The sequence below is a fragment of the Botryllus schlosseri genome, chromosome 3 (assembly GCF_051294905.1).
Source record: "Botryllus schlosseri isolate E-star chromosome 3, Bs_hap1, whole genome shotgun sequence".
Taxonomy (NCBI): domain Eukaryota; kingdom Metazoa; phylum Chordata; class Ascidiacea; order Stolidobranchia; family Styelidae; genus Botryllus; species Botryllus schlosseri.
Genome location: NC_137238.1, coordinates 17,666,352 through 17,691,129, shown reverse-complemented (window position 1 = coordinate 17,691,129; position 24,778 = coordinate 17,666,352). Strand labels below are relative to the sequence as shown.

Below are 24,778 nucleotides of genomic sequence, written 5' to 3'. Positions count from 1 at the left end.
TTTTGACAGCATAGGCCTACCCTATATATATTTCGTCGATTTGTTCACAAAATCATAATTATGAATTGTTCACTGTCGCTGCCCCGGATAGATTCCTGCTATATTTGAAAGTGTTGGAAAGAAATTACTCAATTTCAGTTTATGTATGCATAACTTACGAATCTCAAATTGGTTTGATTTTTATCCGTTTGATTGCAATACGATGAAAAGATTCGATGATGATGTTAGAGCGACTTGGAATGGACTTTGAATTCAGACATTCTCCTGGATCTTAGACGATATAATACAGACTGTAGAGCAGCGGTTATCAACCTTTTTTGACACGCGCCCCCCTTGGCGATGGTCAAAAAAATCGCGCGGCCCATGACAAAATTGATTAAAAATTCTCGCCCCCCCCCGTGAGAGCCTCCCGTGCCCCTCAAGGGGGGCGCTCCCCCCCAGGTTGAGAACCCCTGCTGTAGAGGGATGCGCTTACGAGCTTTCGATTCGGAGGTGAATATGCCGCTGAATTCTGCGGGGCAGTGGTCGCTATGCAACTGGTACATTCGGATACCATATTTCTATGGAATTACGCGTTTTATATTCAACCATCGTTTTGCTGAAGTACATTGGTATTTCAGGATTCAATATATATTTATGACAGAAAATGTGTATCGTCGCATTGTGCCCCACATTCCCTGCTCGAAAATATCGAACCGTAGGCGACTCCAACTAATCAATACTCGGTTTGGATACGAGTATTATCGAATCATTTTGCGCATCACCATTTCCACTTACTTGTTATTACTGCATATATACAGCTGGCACCCGGCACCTGTTGAGTGTTTATGGGGAGACGAGATCTCATTATGACTTATTATATGACTCATCTCAAATTATGAGTCACAACCTTCAGCTGTTACCACCAGTTTCATTATTAGTCGAAAAATTGTAAACACTTTCCTATGTCATAATATTTTTCAAGACGCTATGAATTTGTCTAGCATGTGTAATTGACAGTGGTGACAACCGTTGAGAAACAACAAAAACAGAAACGAACATTAGTCGTGGACGTACAGATATAAAATCTCGCCCTTTCTGTAATTCATTCAGTGGGTGAGATATAGTCGTGTCACGACTGCTAGTGTAGAGTTAATAGCACCAAATGTGTATGTATTGTATATTATATATATGGATTAGTGACATCATGGAGGCGTATAGATCTACGTGTAGATTCAGAAGAAGCGGTTACGGTTTGGATTCGCATGGTATTGTCGGCAAATAGTCTACTTGCAAATTGGAAAATACTACAAATTATGTTCCGATATATACCTTTGTGGTTATCAAGATTACATTCATCGAATGACTCCACTGATAATGAAACTCTCTACTCGACACAACTATTTACAGAATGTTGAAATATATAGTGTTTTTCTCATTGGCTGTGTTGTCAGCTCGTGGGCACAATGAAGTAGTAACATTTATGGATTTAATAAGTCAACATTGTCACTCGATGAATATAGGACAACAAGATGTCGTAGCTATCACGAGAGTAGGAAAGGCCGGGCCGGCTGGCCCTCCTGGGGGACGCGGATCTCCTGGGCCCAAAGGAGCTATTGGGAACCCTGGATTGACTGGAGCAAAAGGTGACACCGGGCGTATTGGACCAGCCGGAAGCTGTAATGTAACCGTACTGAAGGAAATCATCAGAGAGCAATTATTAGTTGGTAAATATCAAACACTGTATCACGCATAGGCTAATAATTCATTATGTCAGGAGCATTTGCAGAATTCCCAAAGATGTTCCCGAGAAGCTGTGACGAATTTGAATTTCATGACAAGTCTGAAGTGGCAGTCAGGATATTTCCGTCGGTTGTTGAAGGCGCAAATGCATTGTGCCGACGAACCGAAGAGGAAATTTGGACAGTACGTTTGTTTTACCATTAAATCCCTATCGATGATTGGTATGAATGTTCTGTGCATGCATAACTTCTTCATTTCATAAGTACTCATATGTAGGGGAGATGTGGTACCGATGGATCAAAAATTGCAAAATGATCTCTGGCCCTCAAATCTTCAGCCGAGAATAGCAGGTATTTTGCTGTCTCAACACTTCAATACAAGCTCTACCTGTCGCGGACATTTACATGTATATCCGCCTTTTCAAAAAATATTTATAAACGTTTGAAATTTGTTGCTCGAACGTTTCATCGTTCCCCACCCGGTGGGTCCAAAGGCACACGACCATGGGACCTATGAGACATACGCTCAAAAACTCAAATTTGTTAACTTGTTTTGTTGTGTACTATAAGCTAAGCTACAGCAAGCCAATGAAGAATGTTTCGTCGCGACCTTCAAGAATAAAATAGATTATATCAACTCCAATGTTGGCATAAACTCATGTTTTGATTTACGCCCAAACTTACAAAATTAATGCCACATACATATTTCCCGCAAATCGACATTTAGACTTTCAAATACCTCGTAATAGCGATAAAACACTACAAGTAACTATGATTTACAGCCTATATATAAGTAGGCGAGTTTCTGTTGTTAAGTGATTAGTTGGTCCATCTATTTTGCTTGATTTGGCTAGGGTGCCATAGGTCCCGCACCCCATAAATATTGTAATTGAATTGAAAATAGTCCACTCACGGATGGTATTGATTCAAAAAATATGTGCCATTATATACCCTGATACAAGCCCTATACTTCACATCAAAAATTATGGCGGGTTTGTTAGTCTGAAAGGTGATATAGAAAAATGCAAATGTCGATCCAAATTTACTTTACACCCCCTTAAACGTAAATCATTCGTCACAGACCCCATAACTCACGCAGGTCGAATTTTTTTGCACGTGAGGGAAGATTCTGCCAGCATGTAATTGTAGACAAATTCACGGAGTGTAATCATGGAATTATCATGGAGAATTTTACAAGTATTTTCGGTCCCAGTGATCCATCGGTACCACATCTCCCCTACTCATCCCGGGATCCCGGGATTTTCAGCGAGGTTTCTGATCCATATACTAAGATTAATCCAATTAAAATTCCGGGTTTACTAGAACGTATCTACGAAGGCCGATGTGGCATATTGTCATGAACAATGTTCCATCTAATTTTTGACGAGTCTGCGCACACTCACCAACTCACTGCGCAGACCATTGGACAACAGTGCGTAACGCCAAAAAATGGTCATCACTTTGGATTTTTTTGTGCGCAACTTAGATTTTCTCTGCGCAAAGACCGTGTAAGCACTGCGCATTTGCGCACGTGCGCAGCTTAGAGGTAACATTGGTCATGAACACTTCACATTAGTATGAAAATTATACCAACTATGGCACAGTAATGAATTATCCATTCCTCCACTGGGTAGCTGTTGTGATTCGTACAACAAAGTACTAGGCTACTTAGGTCGAGAAGCATGGATATTATCAACTCTTGTTTTCGGCTGATTCAAAGCTACCAATCCACTCACGCGCGTGAAGATAACATGGACAAGCAATTATTCCAATGTTGGAGTATTAGAGACGAATCATAGTCTGAATTTCGCAGTTGGATGCGGCCTATTGGTGAATTTCCACAGTGATTTTATTGAAAAATTTGGCACATATAGTGTAACGAACTGGGAACCATCTCAATTCAGCCCTAGCTTTTTGTAAAGGACGAAGTGAGGGCTTCAAGGTAACATGTGGTATACATGCAGGCTACTGTACATCATCTAAAATTGTATATCATAATAAGCCGGTATATAGCATCATGTTCCATACCTACGAAAGTTAGTAGGCCTATCACCCTGATCCCCAAAATATACACTGTATATCTATAATAGGGTTGCCATACGTCCGGAATTTCCCGGACATGTCCGGAATTTCACTGTACCAACTAGCGTCCGGGAGGAATTTCTAAAATAGGCCAAATGTCCGGAATTTTGAAGACTTGACGTAGGCTAATATTTTTTTTTCGTAAAGCAGCATAAAAACAATATGTTTGGGAATATTTATGCTAATGCATGATGTTTTTCTTCGCGCTGCGCGCGATTTATTATCACATTGCTTGATTTTAGTGTGGAGACTACCGCCCTCGCAATATAATATAAATAAAAACAACCTTCATTTACTGGAATAAGCCTGATTGTAATGGCACTTATAGGTGAACACTATGTTCCTAGAGATCGTTTAAATGCTTTATTCAAAGATAGTGGTTCCATATACGGGGGGGGGGGGGGGGGGGTCGTTCGCCTTTATTCCGAGATTTGCGGATATGTTGTACGTAATCAGCTTCCAAAATAGTCCGTGAGTAAGTCTGGGCAAAGGTGTTGACTTCTTTTAGTAATCAGCTCGTCAAATTTTGATCTGGCCAACGGAACATTTTCATATTGGAGGTGGAGTCGTGACCATAAACGGTTGGAAACTACTGGATGTGGGGTGTTGATAAAGCTACGTGGTGCGTACACTGTAAAAAATAATCATGGGTGTACCCATAGTCTAGACCTGGTCCCCCCTGAGTCATGTTGACATGGAAAAGGCCCATGATAACTTGTCGACATCCATGTAGACCTGTTGACATCCATGTTCCTACCCATGTCCTAATAATGCTTCAAATTGACCTTTCACCTCTACTAATGTACACATACCCTGTGGTTAGATGTATTTAGCTGTATTTGACATCTGGAATGTTTGCAAGAAAATCTGCGAAAAGTTCAATGAACTCGCTGACGCTGGCGCAAACTTGATGTTGAAAACGCAATATGTCGCCAATGTATGATGGAAACTCATTAGTCCATCGACAGATTCGCCAACGAAATGGATTGTCCACTTTTTCTGAAGAGTATCGCACTTCATCGTCGGGTAGACATTCTTCGGATCCTAAAATGAATATAAATGTCATTACCATCCATGCACTATTCAAGGCACACAGGTGGATAGAATACATATGAATAGTTTCCAAGATGGTTTAAAGTTGTATCAAACACAGCCAGTTAAGATGACAAAAATCTATTAGCATCTCATTACATTGACCTTGTCTATGAATTGTCTCGGTATGTACAAAATCTACTTTTCACTTGACAATATCAAGTATGCACACATGCACAGTCATCCGTTCCTTTACCTCTGCACCACTATACTATTTGATGCTACGACCTACGATTATCCAATTATTAATAAATGGATGGATTAATGCACGGATGGGCGGTAAATCTAGGATTTGAAAACTTGTATTTTGGTGACGGAGTTCAACTTTGGTGATTGTGACCCGGCCAAAGGTTGTTTGTGTCTTTTCTGGGAATTCCGAAAACAGAACTACTCGCTTTTTCAAATCCGCAAGTAAAACTAAAACTAGGACTAATCAATCACCTTATAAAATTCAAAACTAGAATTGTAACTAAAAGTACTCAATGTTCAAAATCCACAAATATAACTATAACTTACAACTATACCTAGAACTTTTTAAAATTTGATACTAGAACTAGTACTAGCAACCTTTTAAAATCAGTAGCTTACGGACTAAATCACAACTAACAATATCAGTGGTTTTTGACTGGTTTTCCCGCGAGGCAATGGCGCACACTAAACTCACATTGTTTGTAGGGCTGGACATAATGATTCGAGCACTTGAATCTGAATTGAGTATTATTATTATTACTGTAGTAATGTCTTGTAGTATTATTGAGCAAACCAGTTTTGGCCATTATCAACAACTCACCTTATCCACAATCAGGAAGCTGTCGAAGCGTTCATTGAAAATGGTGGGGATGCCGACCATCCAGTCCAATTTCTGATTACCTGAATGAGAAGTGAGAGATCAGCTCAAGTGAAACACTCGAGAAAAAAAAAACGTTTTAAAAATTAAATAAATGCAGTTACAAAAATTAAATGAATGCATAGTTACTGTTTGTGTAGTGTGAACTGCAAATATGGGCGTGGCAAAAAATATGCAAATTTTAACATTGCCTTAGGAACCAGACAGTTTTTAAAATCGGCAATTTGAAATACCCTATTTCTATAATATCCTATCAAGTAATGACCTTTATAAATCCGCAACTAACGAACTATAATACATCGAACTCAGCCATGGGCAAAGTGAGCCCCGCTATTTTGAGAAGCAAGTTTGGCCATTTGTTGGAATTAAAAACATAAAACCTACTTTTGAATATTGCTGATTAAAACCATAAGCTGGATAAACTGAGCTGGAACGGAAATTGATTTACTTTGAAACCTGCTCAATAATATATCGCGATTACATAGCCTACGTCCCTCCCAAGCCTGTATGCGTAATCCAGATTTAAAATCAAGTCAATGTAGCAAAGTCGTAACAATTAGTCACAATAAGTTACTCCTTCCGTATAGTTTGGTTCAAACCTTCTTTGTTGCCATTGTCAGTGCGCGTTTTGACTGAGACCTCATCATACATAAAGGGTGAATGGGCATATCATAAAAAGAATGTCGAAAGCTGAAATGCAAAGAAGGTATGGAGCACTAAACACAGGGCCGCAACTGCCGCATCCCAGACCCCTCAAATGGAGAGGGCCCGAGCTCGAAGCACCAAAAATTACTTCGTAAATGGACATAAATCCTATAATTTATGAAACTTAATTCAAATTTTCTTCGCGCGATATATAGTGACTAGATGTTTTGATAATAATATGGGTACCACTCTACCCGCAAGAACAGCTAATTTATAGAGATCAGCATTTCGGCTTCGGCCGTTAGCACTTCAGGACACACGAAGACGTTGACAATGACGTTTCGACTAACATGTGACTCTGCGAAGTGTGCTGCAAAAAAGCTCAACGGCGAGGAAACCTTGACCAAAAGTACCGCTACATGTCGGCCGAAACCGATATATATATGTCAATTTCATCAAGTCGCACTGTTAAGATATAGCCTACCTTTTAATGTATTGATATAAAAACCCGGATTACAGAGAATTCAAAATGTATCATGTTTAACATTATCTTGAATTAGGAGGGAAAATAAAGATAAATTTTCATTTCGTTAATTAACCGTACTTTTCTCATTAGGCTATCTAATATCAACACATCCACGGAGACGTATTTATTAAAAATGTAATTCACTGCTTTCCATTTATAAATAAAATCTATACAGTGGAGAATATAGCTGAACATGTTGGCTCGGCTTGGCACGCCAACTAACTTTCTATTACTGAAGTGGCCTGCAGAGAAAAATAATTGCCCACCCCTGAACCAACTAGATCTGTGGAATCACTCAGGTAGGCTATTCGATTTCAACCCACCCTCGCGATGACATGTGTTTTTCAGTTATTGAGCACCTACACAACTGCGAAGCTGGAACAAGAATTACTCACTTCCCGAAACCCGCAACTAAAATTTGAACTAATTATTTTTCACAATCCGCGACTACAACTACTCGACAGATATTGACCGCCAACTAACTAAATTTGTGAAAGTCTCTTACTTACCCATAACTTTTTGAATTTCTATCGGAATTTCCTGCGGTTGCAGGAGACTGAGTGCAGAGCTCCAAGTCTTTTCCAAAATCTTTGAGGTCAAGTCAACATCCAACAGGCTTGATTCAGGCAACATATTTCAACTTCTTCCAAAATCTGAACATTGTGACAGATTTACATCATAGCTAATTAATTAAGTTAGTCTGCAGGAGCCTTTAGTACTATCAGTAGTCTCAATTTAAGCACAGGTCGGGCTTGTGAACGAGGATATGTCACAACTCACAAGTCACAACTATCGTAAATTATTTCAGGAATATATATATGTAGTTTGTTTTGTACTATCATAGCATTCTGAAAAACGAACTCTTTGTGAGTTTGTTGCAAAGTCGCAGGTTGACTCGATCATGACAAATGACAATGTTGTGTTTGAAACCACTGCGTTGGATTGTACCTACCAAGGGAGCATGGGTCAAAACTGGGTATATCTTGATTCTCCATCAGTATTCTTGCTGATGTTCCATTTACGACACTGTCGCGGCCTGATTTAAAAGTTCTTCTCATTCTATCTTGCAGCATCTCTTCATCTGGTACCCTCTATTTCCACTGACTTATTTCCTTTTGATGCTCGTCGGCGCTAAGTTCGTCTTCGGAAGGGTAGATGTGTTGACTTTGCAAACAGCTTTCTCTGCACAAGTATAGAAGAGTCACGATAATACTTAGCTTAGCCATGGAAATATCTCTTCAGCGCAAAAAGTAGCAACGTTCATGTAAGAAATCGATTGCAAGGCAGAAATTAAAGGGGCAGCACTCTAAATATGATGTGGTCTCTCAAGAAATAATCTATAAAAAACTCCAATTATGATAAATCCAATTACCCTAAATATAATTATTTTACTGCATTTTGATTTAATACAGTGTTCAGTATAACAAGTAGATTTAATTTCTTAGCCGTTTTTTTTTATCTGGACCATACAGTGAAAATGTGACGTTAGTCAAAATAACCCCATGGGATATCACGAAAACCAGAGACAATTTGAAAAACCAAGGTCATATTTGGAATCAGTGTCGTTCGGAACCGCGAAACAACTCTTCCAATAAGCGTTAAGAGTGTAATCATAGTATAGTAGCCTACCAATTTATTTGTGGTAATAATTACTTACTTTCATCGTCTGTCAAGATTAGTCATATTACTCCTTTATCTTGAATTGTCGAGAGATCATACGAGGCAAATGCCTCGTCGTAATATAGAAGTTGAATATACTGTCCCCGATATTACTCCGAAATACAGTTCTCACAGTTTCAGCTATCTCAGATCTGTGATCCACTGTAATCACTCGTTAATGATCTCCAGCAGCCTCATTTTCAATGTCACAAATATCACAGGAGTAATATAACAAACAACTGCAGTATGTATATCAGTAAAATACAAATTTACATCAGTTCCTTATGTTTCTAGGGTTTTCAAATCTTGAATCAAAGGCTCGAGTATAGCATGATATCCCATATTTTTTAAAGCTGAAGTTTTTTCAATCACCTAAGGATGAATATTCCTCCAGTTGGATAAATACTTCACTTTAACATTGTCCAGTACGGTACAAAATAAAAGCAAGGGAGCTTGTGAAACGTCTATGACTACTAACGCATTACCAACTACCACATGATCCACAACTACATACAAATGGATACGCAGTAAACTTTGATCACTATTTGCAGCCGTTTGGCAGTTCCCGCTATATACCGGTATCTGACTGAATACGATAAGTTGCTTCAGGTTCGACTTTACCCAGTGACGCATTGCAGATTCGACGGATATATTACAACGAAGACAGGAACAATAAATACATCAATACTTACCATCCAATCCACGGCTTAATACAGCAACAAGCCATAAACTTTGCAACTTTGACAAAGACAACTTATGAAATGACCAACTCCATCAAACTTCCTCTTTTTTCCAATCCTTTTGAATAGGCCTTTTGCAGGACTTCGATCACGTGACTAGATACGCATAGCAACCACAAATTGGTTAGCAAGCTACTTTCTCGCGCACCTGCTTCAGTGCTAAATATCGCATAGTGAACTGTTGATTTCTGGTTGTAAACGTTTCGGAAATTTGTTCTAGAAGTCATCAGAGATTTTCCTATGCTAGATGTCAATCCTGTATAAAGCACATATAATGATATCGTCAGAATTACGCAGAAATCCGTCGTTAACGTGGCCGTATTTCGGATACAGTATATTATCGTTTTCGGGCTGTAAACGTTTTATATAAAACGCAAGTGTCATGGAAATGGGCAAGGATTCAAATATGTTGGATGTCTTTAATTCATGAACTATGTAAACTCCTTGCGTCAAAATGATCGACATTGTAGCCGTTATTTGGTAGTCAACTATGATTTTATGACACAAAATTCGACATTGCAGGACATTGACTGCGTGATATTTATTGCAGCATTAAGTTAGGCGTGGATAGTATACTATGCTATAGTTGTATTGTAGTGGTAGTTGGTAATCATTGCAGCAGTTTGATGATTGATGTCGATTGCAATATACATAGGATACTGCTATTTTTAAGCCTAGAGACAATGACTGCCAGTGCCAGTATGTTGATGTGTTATGAATTCATGCAATGTGCTACATACCATATATATATATTAAACATCCTATGCTATTGTATAGCTTCTCAGTTAAACAATTCAAAATATTTAGACCTCTACACCTATATTACAAGTTATTGATCATTCTGTCATGCTGCCAAGTGCCACTACTCGAAGAAAAATGATCATCAGCTCCAATTGAGGGTGCAACAAACTGTCCCGAGGCCTGGATTACTTGATTGATTGCCTCGATTGGATTACTTCACTCTATGGCACAGTGCAAATATCTTGAGTTTCAAGACATGGCTATACCACATGTATATGAATTAATGATCTGATGGATTATCCCAAGAGAGCCGAACATAGGCAACTGAGAAAGTGATGATGCCCTCGTCAAGAATTCAGCCTGGATTATCATCACATAAAATTCGGTCATGTGGTAGAAGGCAGCGTGGTTTCATGCCAACAGAAAATGTCAGCAGATGATCTGACCACTGACTAACTGTCCTGAACTTCTTTCCCGATGTTGATGTCTGCTTTGAAAATGATATTTCATTTGTGTACAGCAAGACAAGCGCTCTTCCGTGGATGCTATGAATATGTCTAGACAAGTGGCTATGGAGGTAGAGGAAAATACATAGGCATAAGAGTCTCGGCAGTTATTGAACTTGATAAGGTTAACATGCATTTTTCTTCAACTTTTTCTTATGCTCTGGGTATCAAATGCACAAAAATTAATAAATTGCACTTCTTTGCAAGTTTATTTGTAAATACAATGAATCAAAGACTATCATAAGTTCAGAATATTACGGAGTCAATGCAAAAGAAACAATGTTAGTCGTCTTTAGAGGATGTTTCTGAGTTGGTTGAACCAATACACAGAGGGGGTCAGCAACGAAGAACTATTTTACCTGAGTACTAGCGTCATTATGAGTTTAGGCTACTTCCACTTCTACTTGACACTTTTTAGGTGGTACTTTTTTGTCAGGTTTGGGATTTTGTCAACTAGAAAGTAGCTTTGGCCCATGATTGCATCCCCTTCAAGCGTGAGGTTGTCATAACAACTGGGCAAAATAGCCCCAGTACCACGGTAACTAAATTAATTTTTGAAAATTGCACCTATTTGTGGTGTCATCACCCTTTTGCGTTGATCAAGAAGATGCAACATGCAATGTTTACAGTTGTCACATGGCATCAATTTCTAAAACTAAGTGATCCTCAACCAAATCTACTTCATGTAACGAATTTCTTGACTACTTTTCAGAAATTCATTTCTACTTCCACTTGAAGTACTTTGGACATGTCCTGGGAGTAATTAGTGCTACTTGTACTGGAGTATAAATTAAGGCATTACTTCTACTCGGTTCCCAACAATGACCACGTTGACCACCTCTGGGTATCGGATGACCGATCTTGTCACTGCGTTTGAGCTGCTCTAAGAGTTATTTGATAGTTACTTCCCTCAGTTCGCTAAATAGCGCACATATGTGACATCAACTATTTATCAAAATCGCGTGTGATTTGCCACATCCACTTCAATCGCAGTTGCGAAGTAGTGCTAATAAAATCAGCATTGTATAATGCAACAATAAAGTGCACTGCTTTGCTTAGTCTTGATGGCAGGTTCTCCCAAAAGATAATTCCGATATGTTCAGCGACTTTTGTTTTATAGCAGCACGCCAGCAGTCAGCACCCAAACCAGCATACAGTATATCCTGATCCTTGCATATCCCGGCTGCTTCAGTCATATCTTCCATCCAAAATCAGGCTCCACAACAGACAAATAGTACTGCTTGAACTAACAAATACTCTTACCAGAATATAAACCAATCGCTTTACTTCAAATGCATAAATTTAAGTACATATGATCAGAGTTGGGTACCGTAATACGACTACGTTACCGATGTATTTTTGCGTAATTCGGACGATATCATTCTAAATGCTTTGTACAGGATTGACATCTAGCATAGGTGAATCTCTGATGACTTCTACAACAAATTTCCGAAACGTTTACAACCAGAAATCAACAGTACACTATGCGATATTTAGCACTGAAGCAGGTGCGCGAGAAAGTAGCTTGCTAACCAATTTGTGGTTGCTATGCGTATCTAGTCACGTGATCGAAGTCCTGCAAAAGGCCTATTGAAAGCTACGGCTATACTGTACGCATGACTGGTTTTGTAACCAGATAATCCGGAGTCATTATGGCTCCGTAACCGAACGGCTATATTTGCGTGCGATGATGTAGCTATGTACGAATCACGATGTTTGTGTATTGCAATATATCCTGTGAGGATGTAACGATGTTTACTGGTCACTCAGCTGAAATAGCGATATAGTGAAATGGTAAAGCGTCGTGCTTCGTGATCGGTAGGTCTTATGATCAATTCCCGGCCATGTCAGACAAAAGACTAAAAAACTGGTATCCGTGGCTATCCGGCTCAACTTTCAGCATTCAGGGATAGCATGGTTATCGCATCTCAATCGTCAAAGCATCTCAATGGTGAAAACGAGAATAAGTCTGATATCTCTCTCCCCCTCTCTCTCCCCTATCTCTCTCCTCCCCTCTCCCTCCCCCTCTCTCTCTCTCTCTCTCTCTCCTTTCTCTATGCTCCCTTTCCCTTCTTTCTCCCCCTCTCTTCTTTCTGCTCTATTCTCTATCTCTCCCCCACTCTCTCTCCCCTATCTCTTTCCACCCCTCCCCTCCCCCTTCCCTCTCTCTTTCTCTCTCTCCTTGCTATATGCTCTCATTCCCTTCTTTCTCCCCCCACTATTCTTTCTGCTCTATTCTCTATCTCTCTCTCCTCTCTCTCCTTCTCTCCTTCTCTCCTTCTCTCTTTCTCTCTCCCTCTCTCGCTCCTCTCTGTCTCTCTTTCTCTCTCCCTCTCTCTCAGTGACGATGATGATGATAATTATGATGATATCACGAAAGCTCAACGTGATACTATTACTTGATAACCATAGACATATGGGTACTTATCATGTCCCATCATGGAAGTTTTTGTCATGTCAACATGAGATTTTAAAACCATGTCGGTGTTTTCATGGAATTAACATGAGAAAGAGGAAGTCATGTCATTTCCATGATAAAATCCATGTTTATTTTTTACAGTGTACCGGCATAAGGCTGGTGCACAATCTTATCGGTAGGGCATGAACATGACTTACCGACGTGTTATTACGCTCCCTGTATTTTCGAACTAGCTCTACCGCTAACTCTGATCATGTGGTCGGAGAGTAGTATCTATATAGTAATATATGGAACAACCAATATTATTGACAGAATTAATTCAAATAAGTTAACCACCAGGTTCATATAACAAGCACCCCCCAGAAGTTGCATCGATCACCCTATAGTGTGGGGTCAAAAACATTATTCATTTGGGCGGGAAGGGGCTGAAAACATGTGCTTTCGGTCCCGATTACACAGCACCATAGTCACATACTCCTGAACCGGATCGTGACTACCTCTAGTCTATGAGGAAAGATTTGCTAGTGTGACGTCATAACTCATTTTGAAATCCACTAGTGGGCGCTAAAAAGTGTCCGGAATTTGGGTCACAAAAATATGGTAACCCTAATCTATAATATGATCAGGGCAATGGAACCGCCTCGAAATAGCCGAAAAAGCCGAATAAGCATTTTTTAAAACAATCAGATCCCGCAATAGGTCATTGTTATGGTCGTTCCGCTGCGGCTTCCTGATTGTTCCGAGCAATGCCGATTTTCGGACAGTGGCAACACAATGACCATAACAATGACCTATTGACATCCACACTCATTACTTCGCCATTCTACATTCATTGGTCATTAGTCACTAGCAGAGATGGCCACAGTCCGGTTCAGGAGCCGGAGCCGGAGCAGGATTTCATTGAATTTTTACCTGGCCGGACTGGATCCGGATTTTGAATTTGCGGTGATGGTCGGATTTTAGCCGGATTTTTTGCAGCAATATGATTAATTAGCATTGTTATGGCAGGATTTTTTCGGATTCCAAGCTGGACATTCAACAGCCGGACTCCGAATCTCACATTGCCAGCCGGATCCGGATAGATTCGGATCCCGAAATTTGGGAATCCGCCCATCTCTGGTCACTAGCTTACATCATGTTACGATTGTTACCACGAGTCGTAGCTATAACGAAAAAAAGTAAATGACGTCATATTGTGTCATATCAATTGACAATCGTTTAATCATCTACGATCATAAGAATTGTAGCAGTAACTAATCGTGAATATTCTGTTATATAACTTCAAGATTCGAACACCACCCTCTAGATAGGTTGTGATAGATTTTGAAGCGTGGTTTGAAACCCTGTCCTCAAAATGTCTGTTGGTATTGCAATCGTGGTGTCTCGACACCTGTGATCATGATCATTTCGCACAAGACCGATACTCTAATCTCATTATTCCTAAGCTATACCGACTAATAAATAGCACGGTCCACTTTCACACTGGGCTAATGTAAGACACCACTTTCTCGGGTCGGTTGGAGATGAGAAGCCGAGGTAAACCTCCAATCCTCAAGTAAGGGTTCCGGAGTCTAACTAGGTTAGGGTTGCCATACGTCCGGGATTTCCCGGACATGTCCGGAATTTCACTGTTCAAAGTAGCGTCCGGGAGGAATTTCTAAAATATGCCAAACGTCCGGAATTTTGAAGACTTGACGTAGACTCATAATATTTTTTCGTAAATCAGCCTTAAAACAATATTTTTTGAGAATATTTATGCTGATGCATGATATATTTCTTCGCGGTGCGCGTGATTTACTATTACGTTTATTGAATTTAATATGGTGACTGCCACGCTCGCCTAAACTGAAATAAAATGTAAATAAAAACAACCTTCATTACTGGAATAAGCCTAATTGTAATCGCAATTATAAGAGAACGGTATACTTCTAGAGATTGTTAAGGCCGTTTAAATGCTTTATTCAAAGATAGTGGTTCCAAATTGGGGGGGGGGGGGGGTCGTTTGCCTTTCTTCTGGGGTTTGCGAATATTGTGAACGTAATCAGCTTACAAAATAGCCCGTGAGTAAGTCTGGGCAAAGGTGCTGACTTCTTTTAGTAATCAGCTCGTCAAATTTTGATCTGGGCCACGGAACATTTCAAATTAGAGATGGAGGCGCGACCATAAAAGGTTCGAAACCACTGGATGTGGGGCTGTTTATAAAGCTCAGTCGTGCACACCAGCATAAGGCTGATAAACAATCTTATCGGTGGGACATGAACAATTGAACATGACTAAACGATGTGCAATTTATACGCTCCCTGAATTTTCGAACTCATCATCCTCCCCCCGCTAACTGTTATCATGTGGGCGGAGAGTAGTATCTATATAGTAATATATGGAACAACCAATATTATTGACAGAATTCATTCATACAGAAACCAGATTCATATGACAAACACCCCCCCCCCCCAGAAGTTGCATCGATGGCTCTATAGTGTGGACTCAAAATCATTGTTTATTTGGGCGGGAAGGGGCTGAAGACATGTGCTTTAGGTCCCGATTACACAACACACAGCCACATACTCCTGAACCGGATCGTGACCACCTCTGGTCTATGAGCAAAGCTTTGCTGATGTGACGTCCTAACTAATTCTGAAATCCACTAGTGGGCGCTAAAGAGTGTCGGGAATTTGGGTTGCAGAAATATGGTAATCCTAAACTAGGTCGGACTCGGACCTGGTGAAGAGGGGTGTTGGGTGTACCGTTGTAGTTTAGCCTTCAGCGTGACAACCACTAATACTTTGTTATATCTGCTTCCTGTATGGCAGATTGGCAGCAGTGCTTCTCAGCACGTAAGAATTTTTTTAAACCGTTTATTACGTCGTCGGTCGGCACGATTTCTGGAAACATTCAGGCCAGCTACTGTCTGGCGAAGCCAAGCGCCGCCAAATCGCATTAACATAAGTCAACAGCTTCAGACAATTTGACGATCTCTGTATTTATGTTCCAATTCCAAATAGATCGTAATGAAAATATAACAAAGCTATAGGTAATTAATGCGTGCTGCGTACTCGCCTATTCATTAAGTAAACAGAAAAAGCTGACGTGAATGCATGTAAATGTAGACATCAAAACACTATGGGTATCTCATTCTGATTTGTTTCTTGCTTATCTTCGAGTGCGGGCTAAATAGGTCACTTGCTTGTAAAGCTATAGGTAATTTTCATACCACGGTGTTGGAATTAATGCGTGCTGCGTACTTGCCTATTCATTCAGTAAACAGAAAAAGCTGACGTAAATGCATGTAAATGTAGACATCAAAACACTATGGGTATTTCATTCTGATTTGTTTTTTGCTTATCTTCTAGTACGGGCTAAATAAGTCACTTGCTTGTAATACTCTAAATATCATCATATTTCGATCATAAAATATGAAGTTCAGATGATTACGGTTAATGCTGTTTTTGCTCCACCGATATATGTAAATTTGTTTGCTTCAGTACCGTCAAACATTTAATTCTCATCTTCCACCAGGTCAAGTAATTTATTCTATAGCGAAAGCGGCTGTAAATGTATTTAAATGCGATCATCAGTGGCTAGTTAGAAAATTGAATTAATAGGGTTACCATTTGTTGAGATCCGAAAAAGAGAGGACACTTTTTTAAAACTTTGAAAGCAGAAATACGGGAAGAGAATATGGTTAACCCTTTGCGACCGGCGGTCTAGTATACTAGACCGCGACTGTTTAACGCAGAGGAGTCGATATTTAATCCTAGATAGCTAGACCTGTATTGGTCATAAACGATTGCAATCGGTTGGTATGTATAGCTCTTATAAATACGCATACATCAGACCATGTATAACCTAATGTTGCAATGTATATCCTGCTTGAAATGCAGATTGTACACGCAAAAAGGTTTCCCGCAAAATTGAATTTGTAATGATGTTCGCGCGAGTGACCGCCTGAAATATAAACCATTGTATCTTCCGTTCTAGACTTCATATAACCGATTACAGTTATCTTCTATGACTTGTTGTTGGTCATACTATTCTATGAAAGTCCTTATATCGAAGATTAGCACGTAGAAGATGTTTCAAATTGACGTGAAAGAAGCATACCTTATTACGTGAAAATCATGGCTGCGTAAGATGACCTGACTCGTTGCGGTTTCAAACAGATGTACAATTGCTTCAGGCAATAGCAAATTATACATATAGTTAGCCATTATCCTGGCATATCCATCAATATCCATATCATGGAGCTTAGTTTTGTATAAGAAAGCCGACACCAGCCCTAACACCGCACAAATAAGCGTGCGAGTTAGGCTATTTTTGTACCCGAGCCTGTGATAACAACATCATATAGAGGCAGTTATATATCTGTTTCAGATGGCACACGAAGTTACTGTTGGCTTGTATGACTACTGTTGATCATACATGGAGCATTAGCCGTGTAGAATACAGTTCAAATTGATGCGAAATAAAGCAATGTATCACGTGAAATGACTTCCCGAGCGTATATGGGCACTGGGCAGTGTCGAATAAGGCAATATGTGTATACTTACGGATTCCTTGCAGCTGCAAATTACATATAACAAGCAACTGGGGTTGATAACACTTCAATAGCATGGAGATGTAGGCCTATACTAACGGCAACATTGCCAAGGCAGTTCCTATGTTCTGCACAACTGGACGCGCGTTGCCTTCAACGAGAATACGAGATTACGTAATCGATTACTCATCGGCGGCGGCCGCGTGATTGTGCTCATCATCACTACCTTTCCAAGATCGTAGCGCTGGGCTATGAAGCGCTATGGTAGAATGTAATGTCTCGTTGGAACGTAGAGATTCATGCGGAAGGCAATCAGGTGGTCATATACTAAGAGAGGGCCTAGGTATGACGTCAGGAGATATAGAAGAACAAAATTGTAATTTATTTTTAAGAAATCGCGAACATTTTCTCGCATAACGCTATTCCCTCTGGCGTCTAAGCCGTGAGAGTATCTCAGACCGCTAGGCGGCTACTGCCGGTTTACGGCAATATATTGGGCGTCGATTTAAGCCATATGGATGACATTTTATCGTTTTCTATGTGGATGCAGTAAAATTTTGGTCAATAGGCCGGCCGGTTACAAAGGGTTAATTTTGAAAGTTTTCAACCAATAGTACCAGTGTTGACTACAAAGTGGTCATCACGTCGACTCGGCCTCGGTTTTGCCCATTTTACGAAACTCTGACGTACATTGCGTCGAGGTCGACTTTTTAGTGTAATTTTATTACTTTTAATAAATATTTCATACTACTTCCAAACCATAGTTCTAATAAGCATTATTATATGGTTCATATCCAGATAATTAAATAGTATATTCATATTGAAATGAACCCGAATATTTTCGGCTGACACTATTCAGGGGTAATCGTCAGCAACTGATATACAATGTTCTTTCCAATTCTCTACTAGTTGCTGACGATTACCCCTGACGAGTTTCCACCGAAAATATTCGGGTTCATTTCAATATGAATATAATATTTAATTGTATATTGAAGTTCTGTACCTCCAAGAAGCTCTTCATATCCAGATAACTAGAGCCTATCATAATGTGGTGTTATGTAACTCAGGAATCCGTCACATCTATAGCCTATTTTTCACCAAGGTTCTCCAAAGAAGACAAGATGGGAGCGTCGATTTCTTCCGCGACTGGAATGATTATGCCTTGGGGTTTGGGAATGCTGATGGAGAATTTTGGCTTGGTGAGAGAACAGGGATATTCTCAGCAATGTTATCAATGGAAATGATAGTTTTGATTGTGCGGTATTTTGCATCATACGAAGCATGTGGTGCAAAGCTACGGACGTTGGGGGAAAGTAAATATCTGTGAGGTCGTGACCAACCCATCGTCGCAAAGCACAATGAAATAGATATGGTTGCATTTAAAACGAACGGTGTTTTCAAACATTTTGTTTAAAACATGTTTTAAACAGTTTTTTAAACAAAGGCCTTTTAAAAAAACACAAAATTGTGTCTTTTTTTTAGTTGTAAAATTATGACATAGTTGTGTAAATACTTTTCAAAAAACATGTTGTAGGAGCCTACAGACAATTACCACCCGATATAGCCGACGTATATCGATATGCGATGGTTGGAACCCTCAAAATAGTCGGTTCAACAGCAATAGTGCAGATATTTCGTCAAAGGATCTATAATGACCCTAGATTTTCAATTGTCGATGTCAACCCACTATGACGTCACAATTGAATATTCGTGACGTCATGGCTTAAAAATCATGTTTTCAACGAGGGTCTTGTTTTAATCATGTTTGCTTTAAATTGATTTTTGTTTTAAATGCAACCCTAGAAATAGGCATATGATAACACATTATCTTTATTGTGATGGATAACTGACATTATTTATTGTGACAGCAATGCATATGTGAACAGAATGTAGGCTACATATTTAAACTTCATACATATCTCATCCTGTTACGACGTCATAATGAGTTACAATCGACACGACTCGAAGGCTAATACTGGGTTCAGAAGCGAATTACTCTGGTAATCGATTTTACCCCTGCCCTATTTACAAGTAAACAAAAAGTTTGTTATAATTATTAATGTTGGTAAAAGTAAAATAAGATGTATAATGACGCTTTTAAAATTATAGTTTTTTGCGTCACATACCAGTGTTGGGATGACTCGAGTCATGACTTTACTCGAGTCAGACTCGAGTCACCTTTTTTGTATGACTTGACTTGACTCGAGTCACTTTGCTAAAACGACTTGACTTGACTTGACTCGGCGTATCAAAAATGTGGATTGACTCGTGACTCGGAGCAAAATTCACGAGTCAATTTCAAGTCATCATGTAATCGGTGTCGATAAAAATCATTGTGTCTTGCATACGGTCGGATTGCTCGCGAAACGCTCGTGTAACCTGTGAGAGCGACTAATCATTCAATGATCGTGCGTTTCACTGTGCCTCCATTGTTCTTTCACAAATAAATTGACCGCAAACGAAGTGATCGAAGCTTATAGCTTACGAGGTCGTAAACTAATACTGTTAAGTAATTTAATAGCTAAATGTATATTTCTGTTTTCTGTTCTTACTTTAACCAAACCTCTTGTTTTATTGTAATTGAATTCGAATATAGTTTAAATAGTCATAAACCACCGGCATAGGCTCGTTTTGTATCATATCAATTTGTAAATGGGTAATGTATAATTGCATCTGATCAATCCGTTTCTCTATTCTCTATTTTGGCTGGTCACTATAAACTGAGGCTATGCAATTACTTACGTAGTTTAGCAGTTCTACATATATGTGAGCGATACAGCGCCTTATTGCGTGTATATTTAACTCTATATTAGTTAATTGGTTCAGACCACTCAATCTGTATTTCAGACAGCTAGCCAAATGCAATGACATAATCATGCCTCATACTTCGAAAAGGCAACTTGACTTGACTTGACTCGAGTCACCTCCAAAAACCGAGTGACTTGACTTGACTCGAGTCAAAATGTGCAGTGACTCGAAATGACTCGTGACTCGAAGGTAGTGACTTGATCCCAACACTGTCACATACTTAAGTAACCGCACAAGCTTCTATTTTTACGTGTAACTACAGCCATCGTATTAGTATGAAAGAATTGCACGTAGCGCAGAGTTTTAACGTAGTCTCAGTTCTAAATACGAATGATGAAGCCAAAATAATTGGTATGCAGGGTTGGAAGCAATTCATCAACTGACGAAAACTGGCGAATACAAACTACGAATCGATATGATTGAGATGAACGGCACAAGGATGCACGCGGAGTATAGGTTAGTATTCGGCTCTATATTCACAAAGCAGCCTCTGAATTTTGAGAAAATACCGTGTCTTAGCATTGTCTTCTGGGCGCCTGCTATCCAATTAAAAATATACTTCAATGTAAAATCCTGACTACAAACTCGTGCAGAAACCATTGATAATATTACATCTTTCTTTTTGAATATTCCATATCATTCATCTCCTTGGCCATCTATACATATTCACCGCATGAACTCAACATTGACACAACATTCTAATGAATATATAGCCCCAAACATTAGGAATAGTGCGTGTGACAATATCAAAGAATCGCCTCAGAATGAATTTAAAATCCATTACTTGGATTACCAGCATATTAAGAACTGAGAGTATGTGCCTGATGATTGATATAATATGCCTCTGTTTATTGATTCCATGTATTGCTTTACCGAGAATTTTGCCATGACTTTTGTTTTGTTATTTATGTTTTTCTATCCTTTCCTAGAATTGCAGTATCGAATGTTCACATTCGATGATTGCAGACTATCCACTGTTATATTATTTTTAATTAATACACTATTACTCCACTGTCATGGAGGTGAGGAGCAACAAGACCGTTACATGTCATATCGTCACATCCTATAAAATTTGAAGTTTGACAAAGTCTGTCTGTTTGTCTGTCTGTAGAAGGACAGCACTGCATTCGGAAATATTCGTTTCTCAATGACACTCCGCGCAAATAGATTTGAAATGCGCTGTCTCGTTTTATCCATCCGACGACATGAATTCATTCCATGCATTATATCCAGTGCGTTTTCTGTGGCGCCAGCATCCGATAATTACCGCTTGTCCGTAAGCGGATTTACTGGGAACGTTGCGGATGCAGTCATGCGGGTTCATGATGGAAAACAATTCAGCACAAAAGATGCGGATCACGACGACCATGCGTCCAATTGCGCGCAAATTTACGGAGGTGGATGGTGGTATGCCGCGTGCCATAACTCCAATCTGAATGGGCGATATGGGAAAAGAGGCACTGTCGGATTGGCTTGGTACGATAAAGTCGTAACCACGTGGATGAATATGCGCTTCACTGAGATGAAGATTGCAAAAAGAAGTTGATAGCGCATGCACGACCGTTCGTTATCGGCCATGGGAGAATAAGGATCACGTTCATATTGGCATCTATGTTTCATATATTTCAACATTTGTTCACGGCATTTGTTGTTGATTGTATATTCAGTATGCGGGTAATGATTTTCATTGCGTAACAGCGCCAGAGCGCCTCTCAATTCCACAGCGCCAGAACAGGGAATAGCTGCAATGGTCTTATATTATATATGTGGGCCTGGCGGTTGTTGTCGGATACGACCAACGCTTTGGTGGGAAACGAGATGCCGAATTATGATCAGTTTCCGAACGCCACAAACCTTCTCCCGTATGGAAGCTCAATATTTAAATGTTTATTACAGCTCAGTAGTTGTTTACCTTCTTTCTGATTCGCACCCATTTGAAATTAATCCCAAGTTCACGCACCCCTCTAGAACAGTGGTTCACAGACCGGTGCCGGTCCGTGGAAATTTTTTTGCCGGCCCGCGAACTATATTAGAATTGTACATGTCAATTCCAAAATGCAAGAAGTTGGACGCTTGTCCATTGATTAGAGAAATAAAACATCATATTTTAAATAAATTGAGTTTGGAAAGTGTTGTGAATTTCTTTTATGAATGCGATTGAAACCCGGTTTTGTTAACCGACTTCAATTTTTGTATATATGTGGAGTTGTATTAGCCTACTACTTGATCTGCTTATTTAAGTGGATAGGCCTAAGCTTTATGACTACTTCCTCTTCTATCTAACAGTTTTTGAAGCAAATCTACCTGTGTTTGTGCTCTTTGAAATTTGCAAAGTAGACAGTAAGCTTGTATCAATATTAAGAGTGAAATTGTCATGGCAGTCGAACGGAACAGCTCCTGTAGATTAAGATCTGAATATTTTCCAAAAGGTTTACCTATTCGTATTGCCATCAGTAATTTGCGTTAATCGCGATGGTTCAGCTTGAATTCGAATATAATCACCTCCGATGAACTACTAAAAGGATGCGAGGCTTCGACGAAATATACTACTACTCACCAGAGTTGGATCAATTACAATTACAATTACAATTACTCAATGCTAAAAATATCAAATTACAATTACAATTACTGTTAAACATGTAATAATTACAATTACAAATACGATTATAATTACTGTTAAACATGTAATTGATTCGGCGGAGAGGTGTTCTTTGACAACCGTAGCGACTTAATTAGCAACAATCTCAAGCTATTCATGTTTCATTCATGATACGTAGAACACCCTTTGATTAAAAAAAAAACTCGAACGTATTCGAAGTATGGGAAACAGTTATGCATTGCTGAATTATCTAGTTATAACGCGGCACGCATAGAACACCGATGTAAATAGGCGAATTATTACAGGCGGTGACTGTGTACTAAGGCTTTAAAGCCTTGCGGCCCCTCGTCGTCATCCTGGTCCGTACTGGATTTTCACTGGTGTGACGAAAAATTGATTGATTGAATGATTGATTATTTTATGTTGTGATTGTCAGGTTTCCATAACAATGAAATTGAAATTGTAATTCAGCAGAATTTTCATCACATTACAATTACAATTACAATTACAATTACAATTACACAAAATAGAAATACTTCAATTACAATTACAATTACAATTACATGAAAAAATGTAATTATTACATTCATCTCAATTACAAATTACAATTGATCCAACTCTGCTAGTCACCTGAGTACTTTCGAAACGAGGAAATATTACATTTCGAGGTCGAAGTACGAACATGTTTGTCGGGCCTGGCTTAGTCCTATATCTAGATGTGGTCAGTAGCGAAGCAGGGCTGTGGAGTCGATTACTTTTACCGCCGACTCCAACTCCGACTCCGACTCAAGACGTTTTCAAAATACCTATCCCAACTACAGCTCCGACTCCTAATATTTTCCTCACAGAACTCCGATTCCGAATCCAACACCAATTCCGACTCCGACATTCTTGTAAATCTATACTTGAAACATTATTATTACATTTTTTAGACATGGTTCGCAGAAATTATGAAAACTGTACTCACAGAAAGCAATAAGGTTTGCGATGGCTCGAAAACGTGAAAGCCACTTTTTCGTAACATTGGGTTCTATTTTATAGTGCATGGAGTCGAAGTCGGACTCTGAGTATTTTGACCAACTTCAACTCCGACCGCAGCCAATAGTATATATGGTGCCCCAACTCTGACTTCAAGGCGTGCTACAAATGCTCTGTGACTCCGACTCCTAAATGACAAAATCCAACGAAACTCCGACTCCGACGCCAGGGTTAATTGATTGCTAACGCTATTCGACCCACCGCGATCACTTGAAGACGACAGCGGCGAATCTAGGGATTACGTTCCAGCTCACAAAACTGTTATCAGATCCACGGATTTTACGACCAGTGGCTGAATTCGTTATCCTCACCGGCAGACAGTTGTGACGCTAATGGATTTGTCAGACTCTTAAGACCTGGTGTAAAAGGCCATAGTAGCCGAACACCATATGCACTGTACAATACTAACAACAGCAACAACAACAACAACAACAACAACAACTCCGACACCACAGCCCTGTAACGAAGTAGGCCTACTGTCATTTTTCCAGACACTCAAGTAGGTTTTACCTTGTATCCCGGTAATCTAATATTCGAAAATTACGCTGTATTTGCAGAGATAGAGAGAGAGAGAGAGTATTTATTTTCACCCAACCAAAATACATGAAAACAAACGGCAACGATGGTGGTACAGAGAAAATGCATGCACAGTATTCGGTATCAGATAGCAATGATCGATATAACCGTCTGATCACACTAGCATCAAACAGGTATACTTGACTCTATACCAGTGGTCGGGAACCTATGGCTCGCGAGCCATATATGGCTCTTTTGGGCATAAAGTATGGCTCTTTGCGAAAATTCTAATTTTGTGCATAATT

General features: G+C 39.5%; 2 protein-coding genes across 2 annotated transcripts; one reads left to right on the top strand and one right to left on the bottom strand.

Moving 5' to 3' along the window:
- The first annotated feature begins 1,100 nt into the window (after positions 1-1,100).
- Positions 1,101-21,940, top strand: LOC145434996 (microfibril-associated glycoprotein 4-like). Its single transcript, XM_080312247.1, has 5 exons — positions 1,101-1,706; positions 1,769-1,905; positions 18,615-18,711; positions 20,680-20,776; positions 21,554-21,940. The coding sequence occupies exons 1-5, from the start codon at positions 1,391-1,393 to the stop codon at positions 21,864-21,866; spliced, it is 960 nt and encodes a 319-aa protein (XP_080168373.1). The 5' UTR covers positions 1,101-1,390; the 3' UTR covers positions 21,867-21,940.
- On the bottom strand, positions 4,615-7,569 carry LOC145435898 (uncharacterized). The gene is made up of 3 exons (XM_080313160.1): positions 7,423-7,569; positions 5,686-5,765; positions 4,615-4,847 (listed from the first exon to the last, which is right to left on the bottom strand). Exons 1-3 carry the CDS (start codon positions 7,544-7,546, stop codon positions 4,623-4,625), a joined length of 429 nt encoding a protein of 142 aa, XP_080169286.1. The 5' UTR covers positions 7,547-7,569; the 3' UTR covers positions 4,615-4,622.
- Positions 21,941-24,778: the final 2,838 nt, after the last annotated feature.

Bases quoted from the DNA above. Each gene is read 5' to 3' on its own strand.
- LOC145435898 (XM_080313160.1), bottom strand. From the start codon at position 7,546: ATGTTGCCTGAATCAAGCCTGTTGGATGTTGACTTGACCTCAAAGATT. The intron at 5,766-7,422 runs GTAAGTAAGAGA...CTTCTCATTCAG, and splicing joins AGAAATTCAAAAAGTTATGG to GTAATCAGAAATTGGACTGG. The intron at 4,848-5,685 runs GTGAGTTGTTGA...TATTCATTTTAG, and splicing joins GCTTCCTGATTGTGGATAAG to GATCCGAAGAATGTCTACCC.
- LOC145434996 (XM_080312247.1), top strand. From the start codon at position 1,391: ATGTTGAAATATATAGTGTTTTTCTCATTGGCTGTGTTGTCAGCTCGT. The intron at 1,707-1,768 runs GTAAATATCAAA...GAGCATTTGCAG, and splicing joins CAGAGAGCAATTATTAGTTG to AATTCCCAAAGATGTTCCCG. The intron at 18,712-20,679 runs GTGAGAGAACAG...ATTGGTATGCAG, and splicing joins TGATGGAGAATTTTGGCTTG to GGTTGGAAGCAATTCATCAA.